Source organism: Rhinoraja longicauda, chromosome 15, assembly GCF_053455715.1.
Source record: "Rhinoraja longicauda isolate Sanriku21f chromosome 15, sRhiLon1.1, whole genome shotgun sequence".
NCBI lineage: Eukaryota > Metazoa > Chordata > Chondrichthyes > Rajiformes > Arhynchobatidae > Rhinoraja > Rhinoraja longicauda.
The window spans coordinates 37,067,881-37,095,468 of record NC_135967.1 but is presented as its reverse complement, the minus strand read 5'-3'; the positions used below and the strand labels follow the sequence as shown (position 1 = coordinate 37,095,468).

Genomic DNA, 27,588 nt, shown 5'->3' with positions numbered 1-27,588 from the left:
AAAGTAGAAATTCTGTAGACAGCACCCGTAGTCAGGATTGAACCCAGGTTTCTGACGCTGTGAGGCAGTAACTCTACCACTACGCCACAGTGTGCTGCCCTAATATTGCTGCTAAAACATCGTAAGTTGCTAGCTTTTGGCTGGAGGAGGGGGACTTACGACTCACCTGAGGATTAGAACACAAATTGCCACCAATGAATAGGCAAGTAGTGTACCAATAGACATGAGGTCAATCAGAACGTCCAGGTCAAAGAACATTGCCATGATAGCTGGAACACAACAAAAACAAATGTGACTACCCTCACATGCTAACTAAGCACTGTCAACCCCCTGCCCATTCCTTCCTGCACTGTGGTCAATCAATTCATTTATTTGGTCATTCCTTCCTGCACATAAACCAAACAAAAAAATCTTTCTCCTGTGTGCCAAAAGGGAATCCTAATTTATCTTTTTTAAAGGCGATGGAATCATTTCTTATTATTAAAATCTTATTATACTTAAGTATTATGTAATGTATTTTTAGCTAGGCATTGGTAAAGATCCACTGAGAAGTTCATGATTTTTTTTAAAAACATCACATCAAGAAGACCAACAGCTTTGATATCTCTAAGCCTCTCAGTGGAACAAGACCACGAGCACCACACAAGCTTTCTTCACTTAATCTGACACATTTGGATCATTAGCCACTCAACAGGGAATGAATTCAAATTGATGAACTGCCAGCATTGTAGTGTTTCACTGTAAAACTATTACCTCCAACGCTGGCCTGAACTCTACTTACCAGCAACTATACCAGAAGCAATGGTTGCATGCACAGGGGTCTTGGTTTTTTTGTGCGTTTTACCCAGGAAACGAAAGAGCAATCCGTCTATAGCCATTGCGTATATGATACGTGGCATCGGGAACATGGCGCCCAGCAGACTAGAGAGAAGGACAGTGGTAAAGAGATCAAGAATAACTCAGCACTGAGCCTCCGTCACTTCTCTGTGATTTGTGTGCTCTTGTTACACAGAGAATTATGTCTTGCTATCTCTCCTTGGATGAGATTCCTTTTTTATTCCATTGCCAGAGGGAGGCCACAGAGAAACTAGAGGAACAGCACCTCATGTTCTGCTTAGGTAGTTTACAACCCAGCGGTAGGACCATTGAATTCTCCAATTTTATTTAACCAACCAACAACCCCCCACCCCCTCAATCCATTTCCATTTCCTACATCCCTCCTGGAAGTGCATCCAATTTCTCCCATAATCCTGCCCCACTCCACTTGTATCCCTTCCTCTGGTTTTACATTTCAGACCTCTCCCTCTTTATCGCACATCCTTTTGTTTCCAGTTTTCTCCTCCTCTACTACAATCTGTTTGAAGAAGGGTCCCGATCCGAGATGTCGCCTTTTCGTGTTCTCCAGAGATGCTGTCTGACCCACTGAATTACTCCAGCATGGTTTCTTTTTGTAAAGCAGCATCTGCAATCCTTTGTGTCTACACCTTCCATTTGTACCTCATGTCTTACAGATGGTACAAAAAGGTTCTAAAATATCCCACCGCCTCCTGAAACTACAAATTTTTGCTACACTATGTGAAGCCTATTAGAAATTATTTTAAAAGATTCACTGAGTATTTCTTCTGAATAAAAGTTCCGCCTACCTGGTAGAGAGGGCACAAAGAGAGCCAAGAGCCACAATGTACCGAGCAGGTTCCCAGCCAATATGCTGGAAGGCCTCAGGCAATGGGCTCTGCGTGTCCAGGAGGTAGTAAGGCATCATGAGTGTGAGAGCAGCCGACACTCCAAAGTATGCCACAAAGCAGATCGACAGGGAAACAACAATGCCAATAGGAATCGACCTCCGTGGATTTTTTGCTTCTTCACCTGTAAACATCAGTAAACAAACATGAGATGCAAGGGCCTCGACCCGAAAAGTCACCCATTCCTTCTCTCTAGAGATGCTGCCTGTCCTACAGTTACTCCAGCATTTTGTGTCTACCTTATGATGCAATAAACTAATCCCACTATAAATCAGCAGAATAATAAAAGGGAATGCTGAAAATATGAAGTACAACCAAGAAGTTTCAGTTCTCAGTCCTGACTGACTTGCAGCTGAACCCAGTAGTGCTCACTCATGCACTCCACTCCGTCTTGCAGCAGATAGCACACAATAGAACGCAACAGGAATTAAGGCGAGGGGGAGAAGTATGCCTACACACTCTAGCCCCATGGAGGAAATGGTGCTGACCCTTCGAGAAAGGCATTTGCTGAGGTCTTGGCCTTGCCTTGGGGTGAACCACACCTCTCTCAGACCTATTCCTTTTCCTCATGTTTCACTTCTATCTCCAGCTCAATATGCAATTACAACTTTGCTCTCTTGATTATAAAGGGTGTCAGGGATTATGGGGAGAAGGCAGGAGAATGGCATTAAGAGAGAAAGATAGATCAGCCATGATTGAATGGCAGAGTAGACTTGATGGACCGAATGGCCTAATTCTGCTCCTAACACTTATGAACTCTCCACACACAAGCCTATTATTGTGTTATTTTGTGTGTGCAGAAGTTCAGCCGAACAGACTCCAGAGGCAGACAAAGACGACAACAATCAATCCCTCAATGCCATCTGTTCAGAAACGGGCACTTAGAGGGAGACAAGTATAAAGCAGACAAGGCAGTGGAAATGGAAATCCTTAGAGCTTTAGGAAATCCGCCAGAACTCCTTCAACACACTGATAGACCCAATCATAAAGCAGCAGCATCTCCACTTCTGCTGCAGATCAACCACTGCTTAGCATAAAATATATGAACATAGTTGTCACACAAATTAGAGGATAGCAGCACAGCTAAAATAAACCAACAAGAAAACACAATTGTGTTGCTAACACCACAATGGCTGTTGACTGACATAACAATCTGCACACATGGGCAGACATTATTTTCAAAAGTTCTAACTTCTTTATCAGGGTTGCACAGAGGTAGAATTACTGTCTCACAGCGCCAGAGACCCTGACTACTTGTGCTTGTCTGTATAGCATTTGTACATTCTTCCCTTGACCTGCATGGGTCTTCTCCGGGAGCTCCAATTTCATCCCACACTCCAAAGACGTACGCTAATTGTAAATTGGCCCTCGTGTGTGTAGGATAGTGTTAATGTGTGGGAAACGCTATATCTAAACTAAACTAAGATGGTACATGACGTGTTTTGGGTAGAAGTGTGAGCACATGGACATTAGCTGCCTTAATGCTCTGAGGAATAGGCATAAAAAACATTTCAGAGTTTCATTGCCTTTGGGAAATTGAAATTTAGTTGACAAAAACCTTGGTCCATACCTGTAGCTGCAATGCAGTCAAAACCCACAAAGGCATAGAAGCAAGTAGCAGCACCTGTGAGCACTCCATACGTTCCAAAAGGAGTGAATCCTCCAGAACCAAACCTTCCTACATTATTGTCAGTACTAAGAAAAAACACAAAACAAAATGTTGCTATTAATAGTGTACACAAACTTTAAGACATATCAGATAATTAAACAAAGGGAGGCACAGTAATGCAACTGGTAGAGCAGTTGTCTCACAGCGCCAGAAACCCAAGTTCAATCCTAACCTCGGGTGCTGTCTATGTGGAGTTTGCATGTTCTCCCCTTGTGGGTTTCCTCCCACGTCCCAAAGATGTGCGTGTTTGTAGGTGAATTGAAAATCTAGAATTATTATTCCACCCTTCACATAAAGTTAATTTGAACCCAGAGGATCAAGGTTAGTTTGGATCAAGTAGGAAGAAATAAAAAGATTCAAACTCAGTACAATCAGGCTGTAAAGGTGGTAGGACAAAGAATGGATGACCAATGATATCTTATGTGAGGAACTGGTCAATGATATTATCAAGGGGAGCAGCATACATAATATGAACATGATTTTTAATTAATGTCAGCTACGTTTCCCAGGACCTATTTGATTACTGCAGTCAAAGAGAATCAAAAATATTTTCTCCAAGTCCAACATGTCAACCTTCTACTCTTCGTGATGGAGCAAACATTTCTGCAATGACTTTCCTCACTACTATTTCAAATGGAAAATGTTGAAAGGCATCGAGATTATTCTCAATGTCTTTAGAAATGAAATACATTTCACTTCTACTATTGTCCAGGCACGGGTGAGTGAAAACCAATAAGTATTTTAATCTTTATCACTGGTGGTAAATTGAAACTTAATTGCTGAAATAGGTCCACACCTGTAGCTGCAGTACTGTCAACACTATACTACAAATGCACAGAAAGGATGCTTTTAAGAGTCATTGTGTGGAAACAGGCCCTTCGCCTCACCTTGCCCACACCGACCGCATGTCGCATCTACACTAGTCCCACTTGCCTGTGTTTGGCCCATATCCCTTTAAACCTGTCCTATCCATGTACCTGTCTAATTGCTTCTTAAATGTTGCGATTGTCCCTGCATCAGATACCTCCTCGTTCCATACGCCCACAACCCTTTGCGTGAAAAGGTTCGACAATGGACAATAGGTGCAGGAGGAGGCCATTCGGCCCTTCGAGCCAGCACCGCCATTCAATGTGATCATGGCTGATCATTCTCAATCAGTACCCCGTTCCTGCCTTCTCCCCATACCCCCTGACTCCGCTATCCTTAAGAGCTCTATCCAGCTTTCTCTTGAATGCATTCAGAGAATTGGCCTCCACTGCCTTCTGAGGCAGAGAATTCCACAGATTCACAACTCTCTGACTGAAAAAGTTTTTCCTCATCTCAGTTCTAAATGGCCTACCCCTTATTCTTAAACTGTGGCCCCTTGTTCTGGACTCCCCCAACATTGGAAACATGTTTCCTGCCTCTAACGTGTTCAACCCCTTAATAATCTTATACGTTTCGATAAGATCTCCTCTCATCCTTCTAAATTCCAGTGTATACAAGCCTAGTCGCTCCAGTCTTTCAACATATGATAGTCCCGCCATTCCGGGAATTGCCCTCAATAGCAAGAATATCTTTCCTCAAATTTGGAGACCAAAACTGTGCACAGTACTCCAGGTGCGGTCTCACTAGGGCCCTGTACAACAGCAGAAGGACCTCTTTGCTCCTATACTCAACTCCTCTTGTTATGAAGACCAACATTCCATTGGCTTTCTTCACTGCCTGCTGTACCTGCATGCTTCCTTTCAGTGACTGATGCACTAGGACACCCAGATCTCGTTGTACGTCCCCTGATCCTAACTTGACACCATTCAGATAATACTCTGCCTTCCTATTCTTACCACCAAAGTGGATAACCTCACACTTATCCACATTAAACTGCATCTGCCATGCATCCGCCCACTCACACAACCTGTCCAAGTCACCCTGCAACCTCATAGCATCTTCCTCACAGTTCACACTACCACCCAGCTTTGTATCATCTGCAAATTTGCTAATGGTACTTTTAATCCTTTCATCCAAGTCATTAATGTATATTGTAAATAGCTGCGGACCCAGCACCAAGCCTTGCGGTACCCTACTAGTTACTGCCTGCCATTCTGAAAGGGACCCATTTATCCCCACTTTTTGCTTTCTGTCTGTCAACCAATTTTCTATTCATGTCAGTACCCTACCTCCAATACCATGTGCTCTAATTTTGCCCACTAATCTCCTATGTGGAACCTTGTCAAATGCTTTCTGAAAGTCAAGGTACACCACATCCACCGGCTCTCCCCTGTCAATTTTCCTGGTTACATCCTCAAAGAATTCCAGAAGATTAGTCAAGCATGATTTCCCCTTCGTAAATCCATGCTGACTCGGAACAATCCTGTTACTACTATCCAAATGCTCCGCAATTTCGTCTTTTATAATTGACTCCAGCATCTTCCCCACCACTGATGTCAGACTAACTTGTCTTTAATTTCCCGTTTTCTCTCTCCCTCCTTTCTTAAAAAGTGGGACAACATTAGCTACCCTCCAATCCACAGGAACTGATCCTGAATCTATAGAACATTGGAAAATGATCACCAATCCGTCCACAATTTCTAGCGCCACCTCCTTAAGTACTCTGGGATGCAGACCATCAGGCCCTGGGGATTTATCAGCCTTCAGTCCCATCAGTCTACCCAACACCATTTCCTGCCTAATGTGGATTTCCTTCAGTTCCTTCGTCACCTTAGGATCTCTGGCCATTAGAACATCTGGGAGATTGCTTGTATCTTCCTTAGTGAAGACAGATTCAAAGTACCGGTTCAACTCGTCTGCCATTTCCTTGTTTCCCATAATAATTTCCCCTGCTTCTGTCTTCAAGGGACCCACATTTGCCTTGACTATTTTTTTCCTCTTTACATACCTAAAAAAGCTTTCACTATCCTCCTTTATATTATTGGCTAGTTTACCCTCGTACCTCATCTTTTCTCCCCGTATTGCCTTCTTAGTCATCTTCTGTTGCTCTTTAAAAGAGTCCCAATCCTCTGGCTTCCCACTCTTCTTTGCTTTGTTGTACTTCTGCTTTCATTTTTATGCTGTCCTTGACTTCCCTTGTCAGCCACAGGTGTCTCTTACTCCCCTTGGAATCTTTCCTCCTTCCCATTAGTTACCCATCAGATTCCTATTAAAACTTCCCCCCTCACCTTAAACCTATGTCCTCTGGTTCTTGATTCCCCCACTCTGGGCATCCATTGGATCCATTTCTCTCATTATTTTATACACCTAAATCATCCTGTTAAGATTTTTGTTAATTTAAATTTGCCTTCTGCACACTCCTGATGCACATTTGGCATTGGGAAATGTAGCAACCCTGGCTACTTGCATAATGGAGAAGAGAAAAATAATGATGATCATAAGCTTATGACTCCTACTAGATAGAATACAACATCTAAGGAATAGATCACTAGAACGATTATGCGCCTCAATATGCAACTGATATTAGGATCTTTCAAGGCTTTAGCATATTTAAAATAAACATATTAAGAACAGAATTAAATTATCAATTGAATATTTTTGAGGGAATCTCAGTGCCCTTGTGTTTCTTTCCTAAAACAAATCATCACTTTCAAGAAAAGATAAAGGTTAGAAATAAAGCAAAGTTGATGAGAAGGATTCCATATACTCACCGGTTGCCCACGGTTTCATTGTAGTCCTCCTCTGTTAATTGCCAATTCTTGATGTCTCCTTTCATAAACCCAGTTATAATAACAAAGCTCAGGACCATTAGGTTTATGCCAGTAAAGATTTTACTCACTAGTGCCGACTCGCTCACTCCAAATGTCAAAAGACCTTTAAAAAATGCAAGCACAAAATAGATGCATTTCATTGTTCCAATCATTTAACAACACAATTACTTTAACATTATTTACTTTCTTTTGTTATTTTCTGTGGGATAAAGAAATTCACTTCATACCTAAACTCAGATTTTTGAGTGGGGAGAGAAAGGGGTGTGGAGCAAGGCAAACAGGAGTTGGTAATTATCATCAGTTGTTTTAAGCATTTAGGTTTGAGTGGGCAAGGCAGGAAGTGAACACTGCAAAACATTGTTCTTTCAAAAAAAGTAAAGTTAGAGTTAGCTAAAGTTAGATTAAAGCAAATCTCGGTTTGGGTGCAGGCCCCTGTAATGACATTAAGCACAGAACTCTGCATTGATTAACCACCACAACTACTATTTATTTTGATTGGCATCTTACCTGTGAGAAGCAAGATTAAGATGACAGCAAATATATCCGGATATTTTGCAAGCACACCTGGTAAATTCATCATCAGGTAGCTTTCAAAGAAACGTGAAATTTTGTCATCAACAAGCCTGTCAAATGTGGCACTCCATGCTCGGGCAACACTTGCTGTGCCTGAGAAGGAAAGGGCAAGATTGTCAGCTCAGCCAGCTTGTGGTTGGCACTGCATCGAGAACACTTTCTGATGCATTTTTTGCCAATAAATATCTCATTAAACCTGGTATTTAGACGGGTGGCGGAAATGGAGAATTCTTCCAATCTACAGCAGCAATATTCCTTTGCATAAACAACACAAAGACAATCCCCTCTACATTATACAACATTGGAGGTGTAATAAACTATTGAAATTAACGTTTAATGTGACATGCTACAGAAACATTGACCAGGAAGGTCAGCCATTGCCAAGACCCAAAGTCAAAAATTCTGCCTTCAGAATTCATCACCAAAGAAAGTTCACCATTCAGCTTCTTGCGGCTTATTCCAATTCTTTCTTTCTCCACTGTCACTGATCAGTTGGTTATATATCCACTTCCTCTGTCTAAAATAGTGAAATCTAAACCTCATTGAAGCGTACAAAATCATGAGGGGCATGGATGATTTGAACGCTATGTGTCTTTTTCTGAGTAGAGGACTCTAAAATTAGAGGGCATGGGCTTAAAGTGAGAGGGGAAAGATTTTTGAGGGATCTTTTTCACTCAGAGTGGTCCATATCTGGACCAAGTTGCTACTTGCAAGCTGTAAGAGCAGATACAATTATGATTTTCAACACACATTTGAACAGATATTATGGATTGGAAGGCCTTATAGATACTTGAAAGCTGTAAGAGCAGATACAATTATGATCTTCAACCAACATTTGGACAGATATTATGGATAGGAAGGCTTTAGAAAAGATATGGGGATAATGCGAGCAAATGGAACCAACCCAGCATGCCAACGTGGTCGGCATGGACAAGTTGGGCTGAAGGGCCTGTCTCCAAGCTGCATAGCTCTGTGATTCTATGTACTTTTCCTCTTCTAACCTCGAGGATCTGTCCTTAGCTACACGGAAATCTGGTAAATTAAAAAAGATTGGATTGGATCTGCTTATCTATGGTAGAAACATTACCATCTTCCTTAAGTCCCGATATTAGTTTTGCATTCTCTTCATAGACCAAAATTATAGACAATGCAATGTTTTGGGACAACCCCTTGTAATGTTCAGATCCTTTGACAAACCATCCAATGTATTGTTCACCCGATCAAAGATTTGATTACAGAAGGATATCAGCAAATTTCAATTATAAAACCCACGTCAAGTCTTCTACAATGTGTACAATTAATTATGCACAATGTTTTGTGCAACTACTCTCACTTCAAAGGCAAATACTGTAGCAAATTTGCACATCGCAAAGTCCACAGCATGATACAACTTCATCTGAATTTCTAGGGTTTATTAACTGATAGATGCTGGAAAGGTTCCTGAGAGAGCTTTGTGCTCTTAAAGGAGTAACTTGGGAATTTTAAGATCCATCCAAATTGACAGACAGATCTCAACTTTGAGTCTTTTTGGAAAGATTGGAATTGCAGCTATACAGTAATACTTAATTACTGAACTGTATTATTAATTTAACTTAAGTTAATAATAATTTAACACAAGTTATTAACTTAAGTTGTAACTTAAGCTAAGTTAATGATAAAATCCAGTAATTGAAGATTACTGTATTGTTGTAGATGCATTCCCTACCAAAAGACTTGAGAGGATTCTAGTGAGAGTTTGCCTGACCAGTCTGAAGAAGGGTCTCGACCCAAAATGTCACCTATTCCTTCTCTCCAGAGGTGCTGCCTGTCCTGCTGAGTTACTCCAGCATTTTGTGTCTATCTTCGGTGTAAACCAGCATCTGCAGTTCCTTCCAACACCATTAATATTTAATGAGCCAATCGGGGTGGCTATTTATTTGTGCCACTAAAGTTCAGATTACAGTGAATGACAGAGAGAATTCCCACAGAATTTCTTTGCGTCATGCGATAAGAGATAGGTGCGCAAAATAAAACATCAAAATTCAGCTTTGACCCCCGAATCAGTTGGAAGAGAAAGTCAACAATAAACTCAGACTTACCTAGTACATATGATAGGATTAAATTCCATCCAGTTATAAAAGCACACATTTCACCCACGGAGATGTAGCTGTAGAGATATGCAGATCCAGTCTTGGGGACCCGGGCTCCAAACTCAGCGTAGCAGAGGCCGGCAAGTATAGAGGCAAGAGCAGAGATCAAGAAACACAGGACAATAGAAGGACCTGCCTTTTCCCTGGCTACTTCACCTGCTAAAACGTACACACCTGCCCCAAGAGTACTGCCAACCCCTAGAGAAATTAGGTCCAATGTCGTCAGGCATCTGTCAAAACGGGTTTCATCTGTGTTAAGGTTAACAGTTCTTCTGCGAAACAATTTTTCCCCAAAATTTACTAAGATCTTGCTTGCCATACTGATGGTAGTGCTGTATTTTAAAAAAAAAGACATCTGTTACAAAATGATTAAAGCTTTCAGAACATCCACAACACATAACATTTCCCACAGCCCTTCAGAAAGGATCTTGTTATGGACTGAACAGGATTAGAAGAATATCAGGTGACCTTATCCAAAAGTTGGTGATTGACAATGGGTTATTTTTGTATATGGACTCCAAAAGCCCTGGGGCAAGGACAAGGATTCGAAACCAATAAGATAGAGGGATAAAGACAGGCATAACAACTGGTTTCAAAACAATGTGCCTCGGAAGGAGCTGATATCAAGAGGAATAGGTGACGTTTAGAGTCGAGTCCCTTCTTCAGTCTGACAGTTACGGGAAAGGGGAACGAGAGATATATATGTAGAAGTACTCTCTTTGTCACTCATTACCTTTCCCCTGATTCTCAGTCTGATGAAGAATCTCGACCCGAAATGTCAACTATTCCTTTTTTCCAGAGAAGCTGCCTGACCTATTGAATTACTCCAGCCTTTTGTGTCTGTCTTTGGTTTAAACCAGCATCTGCAGGTCCTCCCTACACATCATAGATTATTGATCAGTCGTTTTATACATTCAGGTTTTTATACTCAGGATTATCATCACCAAAGCTCAGTATTGAAAGCGTGAGCAACTAGAATTAATGCACTCCCAGAATTTGATCTGGAAATCTGAAGAGATAGAAGTGAGGAGAAACATGCAACATCACAATTTGGTATATTTAATTAGATTTTTCCTGTACATTATTTCAATTAACATTTATTGTTTAATCCTTGCCTGTGCTGAAAAACTTGTATAAATTCTGTGTGGTTTTAATGAAGTTGTTAATCTATTTATTATTAGCACAGGATATGTTGTATTTTAAATATGAAAAGGAAGCATCCACATCTTGATGTTACCTGGCAATTATTAGAATTGGAAGAGTTTCTGTTTAATCATTCACACCTAAGGAAGGGTAGAGGGTACAGCAATCAGTAACCAGATATGCAGATGCAAGCGGAAACACTAATGTGCATGGTTAATTTATTTTCAAAATGCAAATCCAGGAATGAATTTAATGTTTCCCTGTCTGCGATAGTTAAACTGGGAATGTGGGCAGGCTTGCAACTGTACGATTAGTCAGCTCAAGTAACTTTTGCATGAGCAGTCATCCTGGGCACGTCTCCAATAAAACCAGTCGGGGCTCCACATTTACATCTTAACTATTAGGCAAAGGTTCGTCTTTCTGTCTTAATTTGCAGATCATTAACGTAGGAGCATAAGTTTTCCCAGGTCACAACAAATCCAAGTAAGTAAGTCTTCCTCTTCCTAAATTATTTTGAGTCGGAACTCATTCAAGCAACAACTTCTGATAATTCTGTTTTGTGGCTGCATTTCTAGAAACCAGCAATATTTTGTACACAAATTCTTCCCAGAACTCAACACCAAAAATAGCTTCCCTCCAAATGAGTAAAAGATTACCAATGATAACTCAGTGTTAACCACACCCTTGGACTACTCTATTGTCCAAGACAATCATTGTAAATAATCCATCTTAATGATATATTACCACTACTCTAGGCAACAAAGAAGTGATCCATCTAGTCTGAAGAGGAGTCTTGCCCGAAACGTCACCTATTCTTTTTCTGCTGAGATGCTGCCTAACCCGCTGCGTTACTCCAGGTTTTTGTGTCTATCTTCAGTTTAAATCTGTCGTTCCTTCCTACACACTACAGTATTCAAGTTAGATTGTGTGTTTGCTCAATGAGTTTTCAGTTTCTGCGCACAATTTATTTCAATTTTGATGTTACAACTAAAGTTTAACCAGGTGAAAACCTGCTCTCTGATATACTCCACTGGCATCACCCTGTCTTCAAATGCTGATGTTGAAACGCCTCTTCTGGTTAAGTCAGTTAGACCTCAGTCACATCTAAAGATATGATCCTGGTCTCCTCAGTCTTCAGGATTTCAACAAAAACCCTTCACTGTCAATATGATCATGCCAGCAAATCTCTTATGTCTCCTTCTAAGACTTAAATTCACAATAAACTTGTTGGCGAGCACAACACGACCAGCTCTTTCTTGCCAAATAAGTACAGTTCTCCCACAGTATTCAAGCCCGCATTATTACCTTCACTCCTCTCGTATCTCATAACGTGTTCCTGGACTCCACGGTTGCCTTGACGTTCCCAATTAATTGTTAGATTTGATATGACAGTTTATATTTCCAGTAAAAGGAAGTATTGAGTCATTAAACCCACCTATTTATGATCAGTGGGAGGGCTCTTTCCAACACACATGAGAACACTTGACTCATTGAGAAATATTTCAAAGCTTCCTTAATCCTTAGCTGTATATTACAGTCGGTTAGAGCCGATTACATTGATGCTGCTTTGCCACCAGTCTTTTCAACAAGGAAAGCAGTGTTTCAGATTGCATGACAACACAGCGTGATAGGAAACTCTATGCCGATTTAACCCTGTTATTGCAGCAAATCATGGTGTGCCAGACATTGTTCTATAGATTCTATTATTGACACTGGCTTAATCCAACAAATAAGGATGGAAGAATGTGTCGGAAAGAACTGCAGATGCTGGTTTATATCGAAGGTAGACATTATAATCCTGGAGTAACTCTGCAGAATTCAGAGTAACTAAGGATGGAAGAATGTTATGTTGTTAATGGGCTAAAGGCAGTTGTTTATTTTTAATTCTCACGGTGGAGAGTGGGTGGCACGGTAGCGCAGCGGTAGAGTTGCTGCTTTACAGCGAATGCAGCGCCGGAGACTCAGGTTCGATCCTGACTACGGGTGCTGCACTGTAAGGAGTTTGTACGTTCTCCCCGTGACCTGCGTGGGTTTTCTCCGAGATCTTCGGTTTCCTCCCACACTCCAAAGATGTACAGGTATGTAGGTTAATTGGCTGGGTAAATGTAAAAATTGTCCATAGTGCGTGTAGGATAGTGTTAATGTACGGGGATCGCTGGGCGGCACGGACTTGGTGGGCCGAAAAGGCCTGTTTCCGGCTGTATATATATGATATGACTCACCACTATTGGTCTAGATATGAAAGCCTCCCCCCTTGGTTACCTGCACAAGATAAATAATTTATGGCCTGTGACTGTAGAATCTTCAACAGGCAGGAGTTTGCTTCTGGGTAATTGAGACAGTTTGGATCCCAGAGAGGCAATCAATGAATGTCATTCTGTGACAGAGCTTTGGGATTAACAGGAAGAAAAAATCCTGTTGTCACTGTGAATCAGCATATGTTATTAAATAGGGGTTTACAGTATTGACCAACACTACAAAAATAGTGCTTTATTCCAAAATGACATGTTCATGAAGTTGCTCAAGTAATGATCATTTTGAAAGAGAAACCATTCATGCCCACACAGAAACTCAGAACAAACAAAATAAGCAACATTAGAAAATCACCAAAAAAAATTTTGGGGGGGGGGGGGGGCAGAATACATTTATCTAAGAAATCAATTATACGGATCAGTACAGAGTCTGAGATGAAAAAAGAATAAGTGAAACTGGAAACTTTACCAATTGGGCAACTTGGGCATGTGATTTTCCATCTAATTATTGCAAAAATAAACTTTAAAAGAGGAAGTAGTTTTGCTGCAGTTCATATAGAAATAAGGAACTGCATGCAGATGCTGGTTTACAAAAAAAAAGACACAGAATGCTGAATTAAAGTAAGGCAGCACCTCAGAAGCACATGAAGTATAGGATAGTAGTTAGCTGTCTGATACAGTCTGATTCAGCACTGTCTTTTTTTTACTATAATTCACATTACTTCACTTTTTTGGTGCAGAAGTTGAAAAACATGAAACGAGAAACAGGTGAATGAGTAAAATTCCCTTTGAATGAACATCACAGGGGCTGAAGCCATCACCATTTGATTAGGTATTTTCCTAGACAATTATTTCAGTACAAAGTGGAATCTGTCCAAGGTTGGAGAGTTGAGGGAGGACTGTCAAAGGGAACTCGCAGCTGAGCCCGATTAATCCCTCACATGTCTGTGCCTTCCAGCAAAACCTCCTCTGGTTTTGCCAGACGGCTAAATTATTAAAGCTGCTTTGACTGGGCTGTCAAACAGCTGTTTATAATACCGATTCCTGACATTCAGGCCTGGCTAAAAATAGATGGGAACACAGAATCCACACACAAAAGGCAGATATTCAATGCACCTCAAGCCCAAAGTCCAAGTGAGGAAAAGTCCCTTTCGTAGGAAATGTAACTTGCATGAAGATGGCACTTCATAGAGTCTGCATAACATTTTGTCTGGGGCCAGAGAGCAGAGATTGCAATGAATTAGGAGTGGCGTAGAAACACAGGTAGTAAAGCTGCTGCCTGGGTTCAATTCTGATATCCTGTGCTACCAGCTTACATATTCTCTAGTTTCCTCTCACTTCTCAAAGACATTGTGGATAGTAGACTGTTGTAGATTGTTTCTAGTGTGTCGGTACTGCGCAGTTGCAGAATCTGGGGGTAGCTGATGGGAATGTGGGGAGAAAGAAATGGAACTAGTGCATAAGATTGCTTGATGATCAGAGAACATTTAGTGGGTTTAAAGCTATTTGACTATGACACTCTACAGCGTGCCATGCGTGAATTAGCATCATACTAATAACAGTCTCCCTCCTGGTGACGCATCCCTCTGGCAAACGACTAACACCCACACACGAACTAGCTGCCTCATTTTGTAATTGCGTGATCTCTCCTTCATTAATTCCAAATCAATAGTCTGGGCAAGCTATAAGCTTCCTTGGTACTGCAAAAATCGTTCATGCATGAGACATTTTCTCTCCACATGAAAATAACATGAGAAAGATTTAGCCAAGAATTGCTGTGTGAGTTAGCAAGAAGATTGTAAATCAAAGAATATCAGCCCCCCCCCCCCCCCCCCCACACACACACTTACTTTTTTATGCAGTAGTAATTTCTTAAGGGAAATTATTTCAACAAAATGAGCCAAGGGAACAAGACTGAATGCTCAAGCAATGACATGCTGTCTTGCAACTTTTAATCTAACAATCACAGCTTTATATAGAGTTTTTTTAAATGTTGTAAAACATCCCACGGTTCTTCACAGGAGCCAAATCACACAATATCTGACAGCAAGTCACACGAGGTGTTATTAGAAGTGAGAATTAAAAGGCCCCCCCAAAAAAATGAAGCCACTGCTTTTTCAATACCACGAACACCTCTGCTACAATAACCAACGTTTTCAGTTGCAATGTTTTAACAAATGGGCCATTAAAAGATATAGAAACCTTTGCAACCAAGCTGAATTATGCTCTTGCAGCTATGCACTGCAGCAGGGTAAGCTGCAGGACAGCATTTAAACATTGCTGCAGTTAATATTGCAATATATGCTGCAATACCCAGGCCCAAGTTAATACCCTGCACACATTTTCTACCATTCATCAATTTATCACACACTCCCTGGCTCGATCTAAACTTATCTGTAATTTTCAAATTATTCCCTGTCTTCATCTTTTCTTCAGCTATGGTCTACCAGAAGTGACAAAGTCAACAATTGGACAAGGAAGAAAAAGCATGGGCATAGGATAAACAATAAACAGTAAGATGATTATTTAAGATCTCCACGACAACCATTTTCAAATGATTTTTTTGTATGAAACCTCTTTGTGCATCAGGTCTCTCTACAGATATCTTGTATCCAATAATGGGTGCAGCCAATCAATGGGCAAATTCTCACCATCTGTACGATTGTTCCAGAGTACATATGTGTTAAAAGGTAGCACAATCTGCCCCAATCTGAGACTAATGAAATCAGTCAGTGACTAACAATTGAAATCCCACCGTGCACATGAAAACCATGATGGGATCTCATCAGTTTTTTTCATTAATGCCATAACTCCGCATCATTGCCAGATAATTCAAGCCATTGATCTTCCTTGAGGTAGCTTGCTTTTGAGCTCCTTATTACCCAGTGCCATTGCTCTCTACCAATCTTTCACCAATACCTCCACCTCCCATTAAACATCACCTCATAACCGCTCCCTTTTCCCTGCCTTTCGTCACCTCAGATTCTCCCTTTAATCTGATCCACCCAATACAAGCACAACATATTTTTGCCCTTTTAAGGAGATTGTAGATTCTAGGCCTTTGTGCAAAAGTCCTATTCTGCTGTGCCTAACCCTTAGAAACTCTAAAGCTAGAACAGCACCTCTTCAAAGCATGCATTCAAATGGAAACATTTCGACACTACATTTTTTAAGAACAAAATAAACACGTTACTAAACCTCAATGCCATTATCCATTTAAAAGGTTTGTACAAGCTCTGAGTTTGCATGCTATTCAATCCTCTGAAATGGTGAACTATTTTAATTAGAAGTTCTGTAGTTCATTTGTCAAGGATCAAATCATGTACCTGCTTATTTCTACATACTTATTGATGCACAATAATAATTGTGCAAGAGTAAATTAAGTTTTAGTTTCTTGCCACAAGGAAGAAGATTTAAGATAAGCTTGTGCAATACAGGTCATTCATTTACAAGAAATATTACCAAACTAATATTTATGTTCCCCCTTCAGTACTTCCTCTCTTCAAGGTTGGATGACAATGAATTACCTGATTTATGATAAATAGGACTTTTGACATATTCTCAGAATATTAGATGAAAATCTTTTTTTTTAATTGAGATGGTACTTGTAATTAGAGTCATAGACTGCAAGGAAACAGGCCCTTCGGCCCAACTCATTCATGCTGACCAAGTTGCCTTACTGAGCTAGTCCCCACTTGCCTGGCCCATACATATCTTCCCAAATCTTTCCTATCCATGTCCCTGTCCAAGTGACTTGTAAATGCTGTAATTATACCCGCTTCAATCACATCCTCCTTTTGCTATTTACACACTATCCGTTGTGTGAAAAGGTTACTCCTCAGGTCTCTTTAAAATCTTTTCCTGCTCACTTGAAACGTATGCCCTCTAATTTCAGACTCCCCATATCCGGGGAAAGGACTGGCTATTCACCTTATCTATGCCCCTCATTTAGTTTAGTTTAGAGATGCAGCGCCGAATCAGGCCCTTCAGCCCTCCAAGTGCGCAACGACCAATGATCGCCGCACACTAACACTATTCTACACGCACAAGGGACAATTCGCAATTTACAATGGCACTGGTACAATTGGTTAATTAACCAATTAATCTACAAACCTGTACGTCATTGGAATGCTGGAGTAAACCGGAGTACCCGGAGAAAACCCACGTTGATCACGGGGAGAACGTACAAACTACGTACATTCAGCACCCGTTGTTAGGATCAAACTCGGGTCTCTGGTGCTGTAAGGCAGCAACACTACCGCTGCGCCACCATGCTGCCCCTCATGATTTTGTACACCTATAAAAGCTCCTAAGCTCCAGGGAAAATAATCCAGCCTCCATTTACAATTCAAATCATCTTCAAATGTAATGGCCTTGGAAATATTTTTTGAATCCTTTCCAGTTTAATTCTATAATATGGTGATGTATCATGTAACCACCCTGTTATTACTGTACACAAATCTGTACCCAGCACTCCAAGTATGGCCTTACCAACGAGTTATACAACTTTTACACATCTCACTCCTGTACTCAACATTCTGACTGATGAAGACAGGTGTGCCATGCCTTCTTCACTCCCGTCTACCTCTGTTGCTAGTTTCAAGGACTGTGTACTTTCACCACTAGGTTTCCCTGTTCTACAACATTCCCAAAGGCTCTTCCATTTACTGTGCAATCCTACCCTGATTTGCCTTATGAAAACACCTTGCATTTATCGGAATTAAACTCCATCTGCTATTCCTTGGCCCATTTGATTATAATCTCAGATTATCTCAGATAATCTTCACTGTCCACTACAAAAGTACTAGCCATGGCATAGACTATTTTCTAAAAGGGGAAAGAATCCAGAAATCGGAGGTACAAAGGAATCTGGAGTGCTGGAGCAGGATTCACAAAAAGTTAATTTGCAAGTCGAATCAGTAGTAAGGAAGGTAAATACAATACTAGCATTTATTTCAAGAGGACTAGTATACAAAAACAGGGATGTAATGCTGAAGCTCTAAAAGGTGCTTGTCAGACTGCATTTGGAGTTTTGTGAGCAATTTTGGGCCCCATATCTGAGGAAGGATGCGCTGGCCTGGAGTGTCCAGAGGAGGTTTACGAGAATAATCCTAGGAATGAGTGTGTTAACATACGATGAGCGTTTGACTGCACTGGGCCTCTACTCACTGGAGTTTAGAAGGATGAGGGGGGACCTCATTGAAACTTATCGAATAGTGAAAGGTCTCGATACAGTGGATGAGGAGAGGATGTTTCCACTAGTGGGAGTCTAGGATCAGAGGTCATAGCCTCAGAATTAAAGGATGTTCCTTTGGGAAGGAGATGAGGAGGAATTTCTTTAGTCAGGGGGTGGTGAATCCGTGGAATTTATTTCCACAGAAGGCTGTAGAGGCCAAGTCAATGGATATTTTTAAGGCAGAGATAGATATTTGATTAGTATGGGTGTCAGGGGGTTAGGAGGGAGATTAGTATGGGTGTTATGGGGAGAAGGCAGGAAATGGGGTTAGGAGGGAGATATAGATCAGCCATGATTGAATGGCAGAGTAGACATGATGGACCAAATGGCCTAATTCTGTTCCTATAACCTATGGACATGCCACCTATATTCACATCCAATCATTTAATGAACAATGGACACATCACTGATCCCCATGGAGCACCTCTCACTGCAGGACTCCAGTCTGAAAAACAAGCTTCAACCATTACCCCATCTACAAGCCAAATTTATTTCTAACTCTTTGTAGATTCCAGGTTGATTTAACATTCCAGACCAGCCTACCATACAGAACCTTGTCAAAGATCATCATCTCCACATGAGTACAACTGAGTGACCAATTGAGTCAGAACTTCAGCTTTCATGTCCAGATTCTTGTGTTGATATTGGGATGGCAAGACATTGGAGTCAGAGTCAGCAATGGAATAATATTGAAACCTGATCCAAACGGACTCAACTTAAGGATATAAAATTGTTTTTATTACTCGAGCTAGCGTGGTGGTGCAATGGCAGAGTCGCAGCATTACAGCACCAGAGACCAGTGTTCAATCCTGACTACTGATGCCGTCTGCATGGAGTTTGTACGTTCTCCCCGTGAACGTGTGAGCTTTCCCCGGGTGCTTTGGTTTCCTCCCACACTACAAAGATGTACAGGTTTGTACATTAATTTGACTTCAGTAAAAATTGTAAATTTGGTGTGTCCCTGGTGTGTAGAATAGTGCTAGTGTACGGGGATCACAGGTCAGCGTGGGCTCGGTGGGACCAATGGTCCTGTTTCTGTGCTGTATCTCTAAACTAAACTAAGCCATGGGTTCCTTTGGGTTTGGATCAGGGAGCTAGACAAACTCTGAGCATAAGTCCATTTATGATTCTTGGCGCGCCACAAATGGACTGTTCTGTTATCAGAAGGATAGTTAATCTTTCTGCTCATTCTTCAAAATAAAATTTGTTTATCATAAGCCAACAGGTTGTGAATATATATAATTTAATTTGTAATGTTTACTCAGTTTCAATAAACTTTTATCGGAGTTTGGGGTTGTGCTGTTGGATAAAAGCCTAGACTAGTCCCACTCTGTCCAGCAGGGGGCGAGAGGAACATGCAAGGTGCTGGTGCCCCCACATCGTGAAGCAACGTCCTGGGGCTGTGATTATTGACTTTCTACCTTCACAACAATCTTCCTTTGTGTGATGCATGACTCCAACGATTTAATTATTTTGCTGTTGATGTCCATTGACTTCAAGTTTACAGCGCCGTATCAATCCTAATCATGACATCATCAATTGCAATGTAAATAAATAGCCCCCGTTGCTTGGTAACCACCATTTAGTTTGCTTCCCCACTCATAGCAGACGACAGAATGGATTGCACACAGAATACAGATATCACAGTACTGGGCATTTAACTGAATGAGTTGTTGCTCGTGGTCTTCAAATGGGCCATTTGACGGCCGTGGGCAACAACAGTATTTGAGAATGGAATCCCTTATAATTGCCATATATGCCTATGTTGATAGTACACACACAAGGGCAATATGAAATCAAAGGCACCCACATCACAGCAACATTGCATCTTTGCTCTGCGAGCTGCTCTCTGGCAAGGGGGAATGGAATGTAGCTTGCTGTCCTTGAACAAATAGCATTAGTGACCTTCCTCAGTCAACAGTGGTCAGCAAAGTTGTTGCAATCACCTCTAGCTCCAGTGTGAGTGACCAAACCAGACAAACGGTTCATTACTCTATGATTATCGACGCCTGTTATGCAAATACGCAGTTCTCAGTTGCAGACGGGCCCGAAACAGGTATGGCAGATTTCAGTGAAGATTTCTTTACTGAGGTACAGATGGTTTCCACTGTGGTTCCGGTTGGGAAATGCTGTCGGCACATCCTTCTGAGACCAAGCCAAAAGCTTCCTTCTTCCTCCGTTCCCTCTACCACCTTTGTCCCATTTCTGTTCAATCTGTCAGTCACGGTGCATTCCAAGCATTAATATACCTAAAAATAACTCGCTTGTGCAGAGGCTCGGACATCAGGAGGATGGTTTTATCAATAGTCACACCATTCCCCGCAGTCTTGAAACATCACACATTCCCTCAGCAATACGAGTGGCATTTTGTATGTATCATATCATATCATATATATACAGCCGGAAACAGGCCTTTTCGGCCCTCCAAGTCCGTGCCGCCCAGTGATCCCCGTACATTAACACTATCCTACACCCACTAGGGGCAATTTTTACATTTACCCAGCCAATTAACCTACATACCTGTACGTCTTTGGAGTGTGGGAGGAAACCGAAGATCTCGGAGAAAACCCACGCAGGTCACGGGGAGAACGTACAAACTCCTTACAGTGCAGCACCCGTAGTCAGGATCGAACCTGAGTCTCCGGCGCTGCATTCGCTGTAAAGCAGCAACCCTACCGCTGCGCTACCGTGCCGCCCTATGCGGCTACTGGGTAAGAATGGTACATTAAGTGGTAAAGGACTGTTAAAAATTCCTAATTATGCAACAAAATCAATTAATATTGCTGTGGTTTACATTCCCCATAACAATTTTACTTTCCGAGTCATTTCTTGCCAAAAATAGATATGCAAGGCTGTTAGAGAACTCGGTGCTGAAAATAGAACAAGTCTTAACTGAACACACTGACCATTTCAAATGGTGTATTTCAAATTTACTCTGAAATTACATTATTTTCAAGATGTTTCTGACTATCCTAATGTGAATAGTTTCCTGAGCCAGACACTGAGAAATCCAGATTGACACCAAAAGCAACAACCAGCAGTAGAAACTTTGACAAAATACAGTGCCCTCCATAATGTTTGGGACAAAGACCCATCATTTATTTATTTGCCTTTGTATTCCACAATTTGAGATCTGTAATAGAAAAAAATCACACGTGGTTAAAGTGCACATTGTCAAATTTTTAATAAAGGCCATTTTTATACATTTTGGTTTCACCATATAGAAATTACAGCAGTTTTTATACAAAGTCCCCCCACTTCAGGGCACCATAATGTTTGCGAAACATGGCTTCATGGGTGTTTGTAATTGCTCAGGTATGTTTAATTGCCTCCTTAAGATTTCATGATCAATTTATTGTCACATGTACCAATTAAGGTATAGTGAAATTTGAGTTACCATACAGCCATACTAAGTGAAAAGCGACAAGACACACAGCCACACAAAATAAAACTTAACATAAACATCCACCAAAGAGGATTCCACATTCCTCACTGTGATGGAAGGTAATAAAGTTCAATCATCTTCCTCTTTGTTCTCCCGCGGTCGGGGCTGTTGAACCATCCGCAGTCAAGCCCCCGCAGTCGACGGTCCGAAGCCTCGCGTCGGGATGATCAAAAACTCCCGCATTGGGGCAGTGAAACTTTCTCCGCGGCATGGAGCTCCTGGGTCGGCCTCTTCTGACCAGAGACCGCGGGCTTCACGATGTTCCAAAGGCCCAGCAGTTGGAGCTCTCCAGTCAATCCCCAGCAAAGGGATCGCAGCTCTGCGATGTTAAAGTCCGCGCCACGCCCACGGCATGAAGCGCCGGGCCAGTCTCCAGGAAAGGCCACCAACTCCACGATGTTAGGCCGCAGAGGGGATGGAGATACGGTTAGGAAAAAAAATCACATCTCCATCGAGGTAAGAGATTGAAAAAAGTTTCCCCCAATTCCCCCCCTACACCCCCACATAAAACAATCCAAGGAACACTAAAACATACTTTTAACACATACTTAAAATAACAAAAACAGAAGAAAGGACAGACTATTGGCAAGGCAGCCAGTGCTGGTGTCGCCACCCGATGGATTTTGTTACAAATCTCAAATTGTGAAGTACAGAGGCAAATAAATAAATGATGGATCTTTGTCCCAAACATTATGGAGGGCAGTGTATGTTACATTCAACGAACCACTTTAGCACGCAGGCAGTCTCTTGTTAAACCAAGAGCAACTGTGACCTTCCTAAGAAGGTGGCTTTTTCAATGCTTCTTTATTTATTCATGATCAGGATCCGGACCTCAGTGGCAAGCCTGCATTTATTGACTATCCTTAATTCCCCTTGAACTATGTAATTACCCAGGGCATTTACGAATCAAACCAGAGATGTAAGGATATGCAGATACTGGAACCTTCCATAATGGTGGCTGAGGAGTCATATACTATCCAAGACCAGCAAAGATAGCAATGTTCCTCCCTGGAAGAATATTAATGATCGACAGAAGTTTTTAATCAACAATCTTGTAGATTTTTACAAAGATCTGTAGTGTTGATGCGATCATTACATGTCTCATTTTAAAAATTATTACATCTTATAACAGCCATGGATGGATTTGAACTCACATTCCGGATTGTTATTTTAGATTTCTGGATTACTAGTTTAACTGCTGCATGGCCACCATAACCCAGTACAAATAGACCCGAGATATTTCAACATGAAGCCATCCTGCATTTCAGCCTCAATTCGCAGTCTTAAGTCATTTCATCGGTGAATATTGTACCGAAACCTGGTCAGCCAAACTAACACACTTCATTCTTTGAGCCAAAAGTGACCACAGAGGGGATGTAAATTCATTTTAACACAATGCATGGCCACTAAAGTCAAATTAAAGCCATGGTTTGGGCAAGATAAGTGACGACAGCCCTCAGATATTATGTTTTGTAATTTAAATTGTCAGGATAATTTTATTTAAAATATATAATCAATGCTTACCATGCTGATTAAATTGGAACTCTGGATAGTTACATAGGAAACAGTGTGACTAATGTTTAAATCCGGTGAGAGATAGTACTGAACAATTTAAATGTTGATTTTGTTATCCATTTTCAGTCCGTGACTCTGAATAGATCTTTTCCATCTAAGCGACTGACTTAATTCTAAAGAGTATTTAGAAGTTTATAAACCACAGCAGCTCTCTGCCACAAACTGTAATTACCAAGTAGCAACTAATATCTTACTAGGAAGCAAAAACATGTAGACTGTGTGATTGGCAGCAACTGAGTGCTCCCGAAAGGAAGGGCAAATTGGCTGAGGTACCAGAGGCGAGACATCCATGATTCAGTATGAGTCAGTGCTTTCAGCAAAGGAAAACAATCCTAATGCTGGAATTATTGTTAACCCTACCAGACTGCTAATTCCAGGCTCAAACAGCAACTGTGAAGGTAAGTCTAAGTTTCGGGTAGAGTCCATGTATTGGGACTGAGAGGCAACAGGATAGATTGTCAGAACATAGCTACATAAAGGAGGGTGGAATAGAGACTGGTACGTAATAGGTGGAACCAGATGGGAAGAGAATGAACTACGTGAGGAGATAAACAGAGATGAAGGGGCAATGTACCAAAAGCCTTCTTGACCACCCTATTTACCTGATAGATCAGGTAGATCACCTCTCATCCTGCTAAACACCAATTTCAGCCACTCAGTATTGGTACTGGTTTATTATTGTCACGTGCACCTAGGCAAATATGCCTCATCACAGGAATCAATCTACAACACTATGCTAATCCCTGAGGCAAATTCTTCCTTGGGTGTGTTGACCAAACCCAAGCACAATAGCCCAGGTCTGGCCAAAACTTTACATAATACTGCCAGTATGAGATAAAATTATACTGTTCCCTGTATATCCCCTTTTTATTCCCTTCTAAATTAAATTTGGTTTATTTCCTTTTACATAAGGCAGGTCATCTTACAATGGCCCGTCCTTTTAAGAACTCGGAATTCCCCCCAAATCAGGCCATTACTAAGAGTGTGTTACAGCTGTGTGGGGGGAATGAGACCAACGAAAACATCCAGCATCAATTATCTTATCCATTAAGGGCTGGCAGACTATTTGACTGGAAACCATCACACCTGCTCCCAACTCCTTTCTTTGCCAACATTGACTGGTGCATGGTTTGCTCGGTCACTTAATAAGGTGCAGAAATCACAGCTGATATTCTCTTCCTTGGTCTAAAAACATCAACATCACCTTATGCCTCAAGTTATTATCTCACCCCAGTCACTCCCTCTTCTCCACTCGGTCAAGAGTTACAGAAGTATGAAAACACATACCTTCAGATTCTGGGACAATTTCTTGCCAGTTATTATCAAACCCTATCATCAACCAGAGAGCAGTTCTGAACCACTATCTACCTCATCGGAGACCCTCAGACTACCTTTAATCGGACTCCACTGGACGTTATCTTGCATTAACCGTTATTCCCTTTATCCTGTATCTGCTCATTGTGGATAGCTCGGTTGTAATCATGTATAGTATTTTCACTGACTGGATAGCATACAACAAAAAAGCTTCTAAACTAAATTAAACATTATAATTTCAGAAAGATATCCTGCAAATCTGCACCAAGATATAACTTATGTAAGTAATTTTTGTCTAAAGTTGGAGTTGGATTTGGTACTGGAAATGTCCTGAATATTTTCTAACCTGGCAGGTCTAGTGTATCAGCAACATGCAGTTCTCACATAACAAACTAATCAAATATTTACACTACACAGATTACCATTTACACTTCCACATGTGGCACTGGTATCAATAATATAATTAATTTCAGATTTAAATATCATACATATGTTTGCAACAGAAAATTAAATCAAACACCAGTATATTGCCTATAAAACCCTGGTTCGGCTGAAAGACTGTAAAACTAAAAATCGAATGAGTGATGTGACTGTAGCTTGTGCGCTTGGTTTGTATACATGGTGACGTGAGAGCTTCAAACTTTAATTTTCACGCTTGCAAATTGACGTGCAGAGCCGCGAGTTTGACTTCTTCAAAGTAAGGGTCTCGACCTGAAACGTCATCCATTTCTTCTCTCCACAGATGCTGCCCCTTGTCCTGCTCCAGCTTTTTGTGTCCAGTCCATTTAAACACTCCTCTTTGCTGGTCCACAAGAAGTGCCCTGGCCATTAATTAGCTCGCCCCGGTGGCGGTGGCTTGTTTGAACTGTTGCATCAGACACTTCTTTGGAGATGGAAAGCTCAAAAGAAAAACCTGAGCCGCGTCGATGTCTCTGCGTGTGTGTGTGTGTGGGTGTGCGTGCGTGTGTCTGTTTGTGCGTGTGTGGGTGTTTGTGTGTGTGGGTATTTATTCACAAAATGCTGGAGTAACTCAGCAGGTCGGGCAGCATCACGGGAGAGAAGGAATGGGTGACGTTTCGGGTCGAGACCCTTCTTCAGTCTGAAGAAGGGTCTCGACCCGAAACGTCACCCATTCCTTCTCTCCCGAGATGCTGCCTGACCTGATGAGTTACTCCAGCATTTTGTGAATAAATACCTTCGATTTGTACCAGCATCTGCAGTTATCTTCTTATACTTTGTGTGTGTTTGTTTGTGTGTGCGTCTGTCTGTGTGTTTGTTTGTGTGTGTGTGTGTGTGTGTGTGTTTGTTTGTTTGTTTGTTTGTGTGTGTGTGCGTGTCCAGTGTGTTTTTTGTGTGTGTGTATGTGCGGGTGTGTGTGTGTGTGTACGTGTTTGTGTGTGTGTGTACGTGTTTGTGTGTGTGTGTGTGTGTGTATGTGTGCGTGTGTGTTGTATTGTAGAGTAGCTGATCCTGGTTGTGAGGGTTGGCCTGGATACCGACGAGGGGAAAAGGTGGGTGGGCGGATGGGGAAACCCACACACACACACAGCGTGCTCAACTTTGAACGGGCTGGCTGATGCAACAAACTGCGTCTACACATCCCGCCAACACTTGCCCAAATTAATACATCTTCCCCTTCACACAAAGCAACGTCCTGGTATCTTGTCTTTTTTTTAAATTTATCCCTCTCTCCCCCATCCTCTCTCTCTCTCCCCTCGACGGTCGAATCAACGATAGAACTTTATTCATCCCGGGAAGGAAATTGTTCTGCCAACAAGTCACAACACACAACTACCAGGAAGGTAGACGAAAACTTGTGAAATTAAATTAAAAGGGAAAAAGGCCGTCGAGTGTGAGGAGACAACCGACGTAATTCATTCATTCGACCCCCCCCCCCCCCCCCCCGTCGCGTCCCCTCACAGACTTTTGACTAAAAAAACACGATTTCACCTTAAACTTCCAAATCCCCATCACCTCCCGGACGATTTAAATTTAAAAAAATGCAATTTTATCTACAACTTAAACGTCAGGTAAAGTAAGCGATGGATCGCCTGCCCTGGTGCCATTTAGGCGCCAAAAACGCACAACAACCCCCCTCCTGAAACTGCACTAAATGTCTCATGCGGAACCATTCGTGTTCCCAAACACGGATCAATCAGTAAATATTTTAATTGATACCTAGTTTATTTACTATCAACCCCCGGCCCATTCGTTCACACTTTCCCAAAACAGTCTGCGATTGAGTCTGAAGAAGGTTCTCGACCCGGATCGTCATCCTGAGATGCTGCCTGACCCGCTGAGATACTCCAGCATTTTGTGAATAAATACCTTCGATTTGTACCAGCATCTGCAGTTATTTTCTTACACTACTCTGCTTGGGTTCCCCTCTTCTTCTCCCTCCTCCTCCCCCCCCTCATTTTGAAACTTAATTTCATCATCACAATGTTCAGGATAAAACTGTCATGCCGGTCGGTCAGCCGCTGCGATTTCTGAGGCGACGACGTGAACTCACTGTTTAGCTTTGCTGGGATGAAGTAGCCAGGGAGTGAAGTCCGCCTCAGTCCCGCTCCTCTCTGCCTGTTGTCTGAATGAAGCCGGGCGGCGGCGGAGGCGGAGGCGGAGGCGGAGCATCGCCGCGGCCACGTCACAGCCAGGTCTCTGCTGCTGGAAGTGCGTGATCTCACCGTGTGTGTGTGAGTGTGTGTGTGATGAGTGTGTGTGAGTGTATGTGTGATGAGTGAGTGTGTGTGAGTGAGTGTGTGTGAGTGTATGTGTGTGAGTGTGTGTGTGTGATGAGTGAGTGTGTGTGTGA

The 27,588-nt window shown here is 41.8% G+C and overlaps 1 protein-coding gene across 2 annotated transcripts in view; it reads right to left on the bottom strand.

The window, feature by feature from the left end:
- LOC144600650 (cationic amino acid transporter 3-like) overlaps positions 1–27,375 on the bottom strand; it is a 32,690-nt gene extending 5,315 nt beyond the window's left edge. Inside the window, exons 1-8 of one of the 2 annotated variants that reach the window (XM_078412498.1) lie at positions 27,289–27,375; positions 9,761–10,143; positions 7,617–7,775; positions 7,050–7,212; positions 3,313–3,437; positions 1,644–1,866; positions 782–921; positions 167–269 (exon numbers count right to left, since the gene is read on the bottom strand). In XM_078412498.1, coding sequence (XP_078268624.1) covers positions 167–269; positions 782–921; positions 1,644–1,866; positions 3,313–3,437; positions 7,050–7,212; positions 7,617–7,775; positions 9,761–10,130 — 1,283 coding nt within the window. In that variant the 5' untranslated portion in view covers positions 10,131–10,143; positions 27,289–27,375. Of the gene's footprint in view, positions 1–166; positions 270–781; positions 922–1,643; positions 1,867–3,312; positions 3,438–7,049; positions 7,213–7,616; positions 7,776–9,760; positions 10,144–12,259; positions 12,366–27,288 lie in introns of those variants that run through there. The other variant, XM_078412499.1, reaches the window with a different exon arrangement.
- Positions 27,376–27,588: the final 213 nt, after the last annotated feature.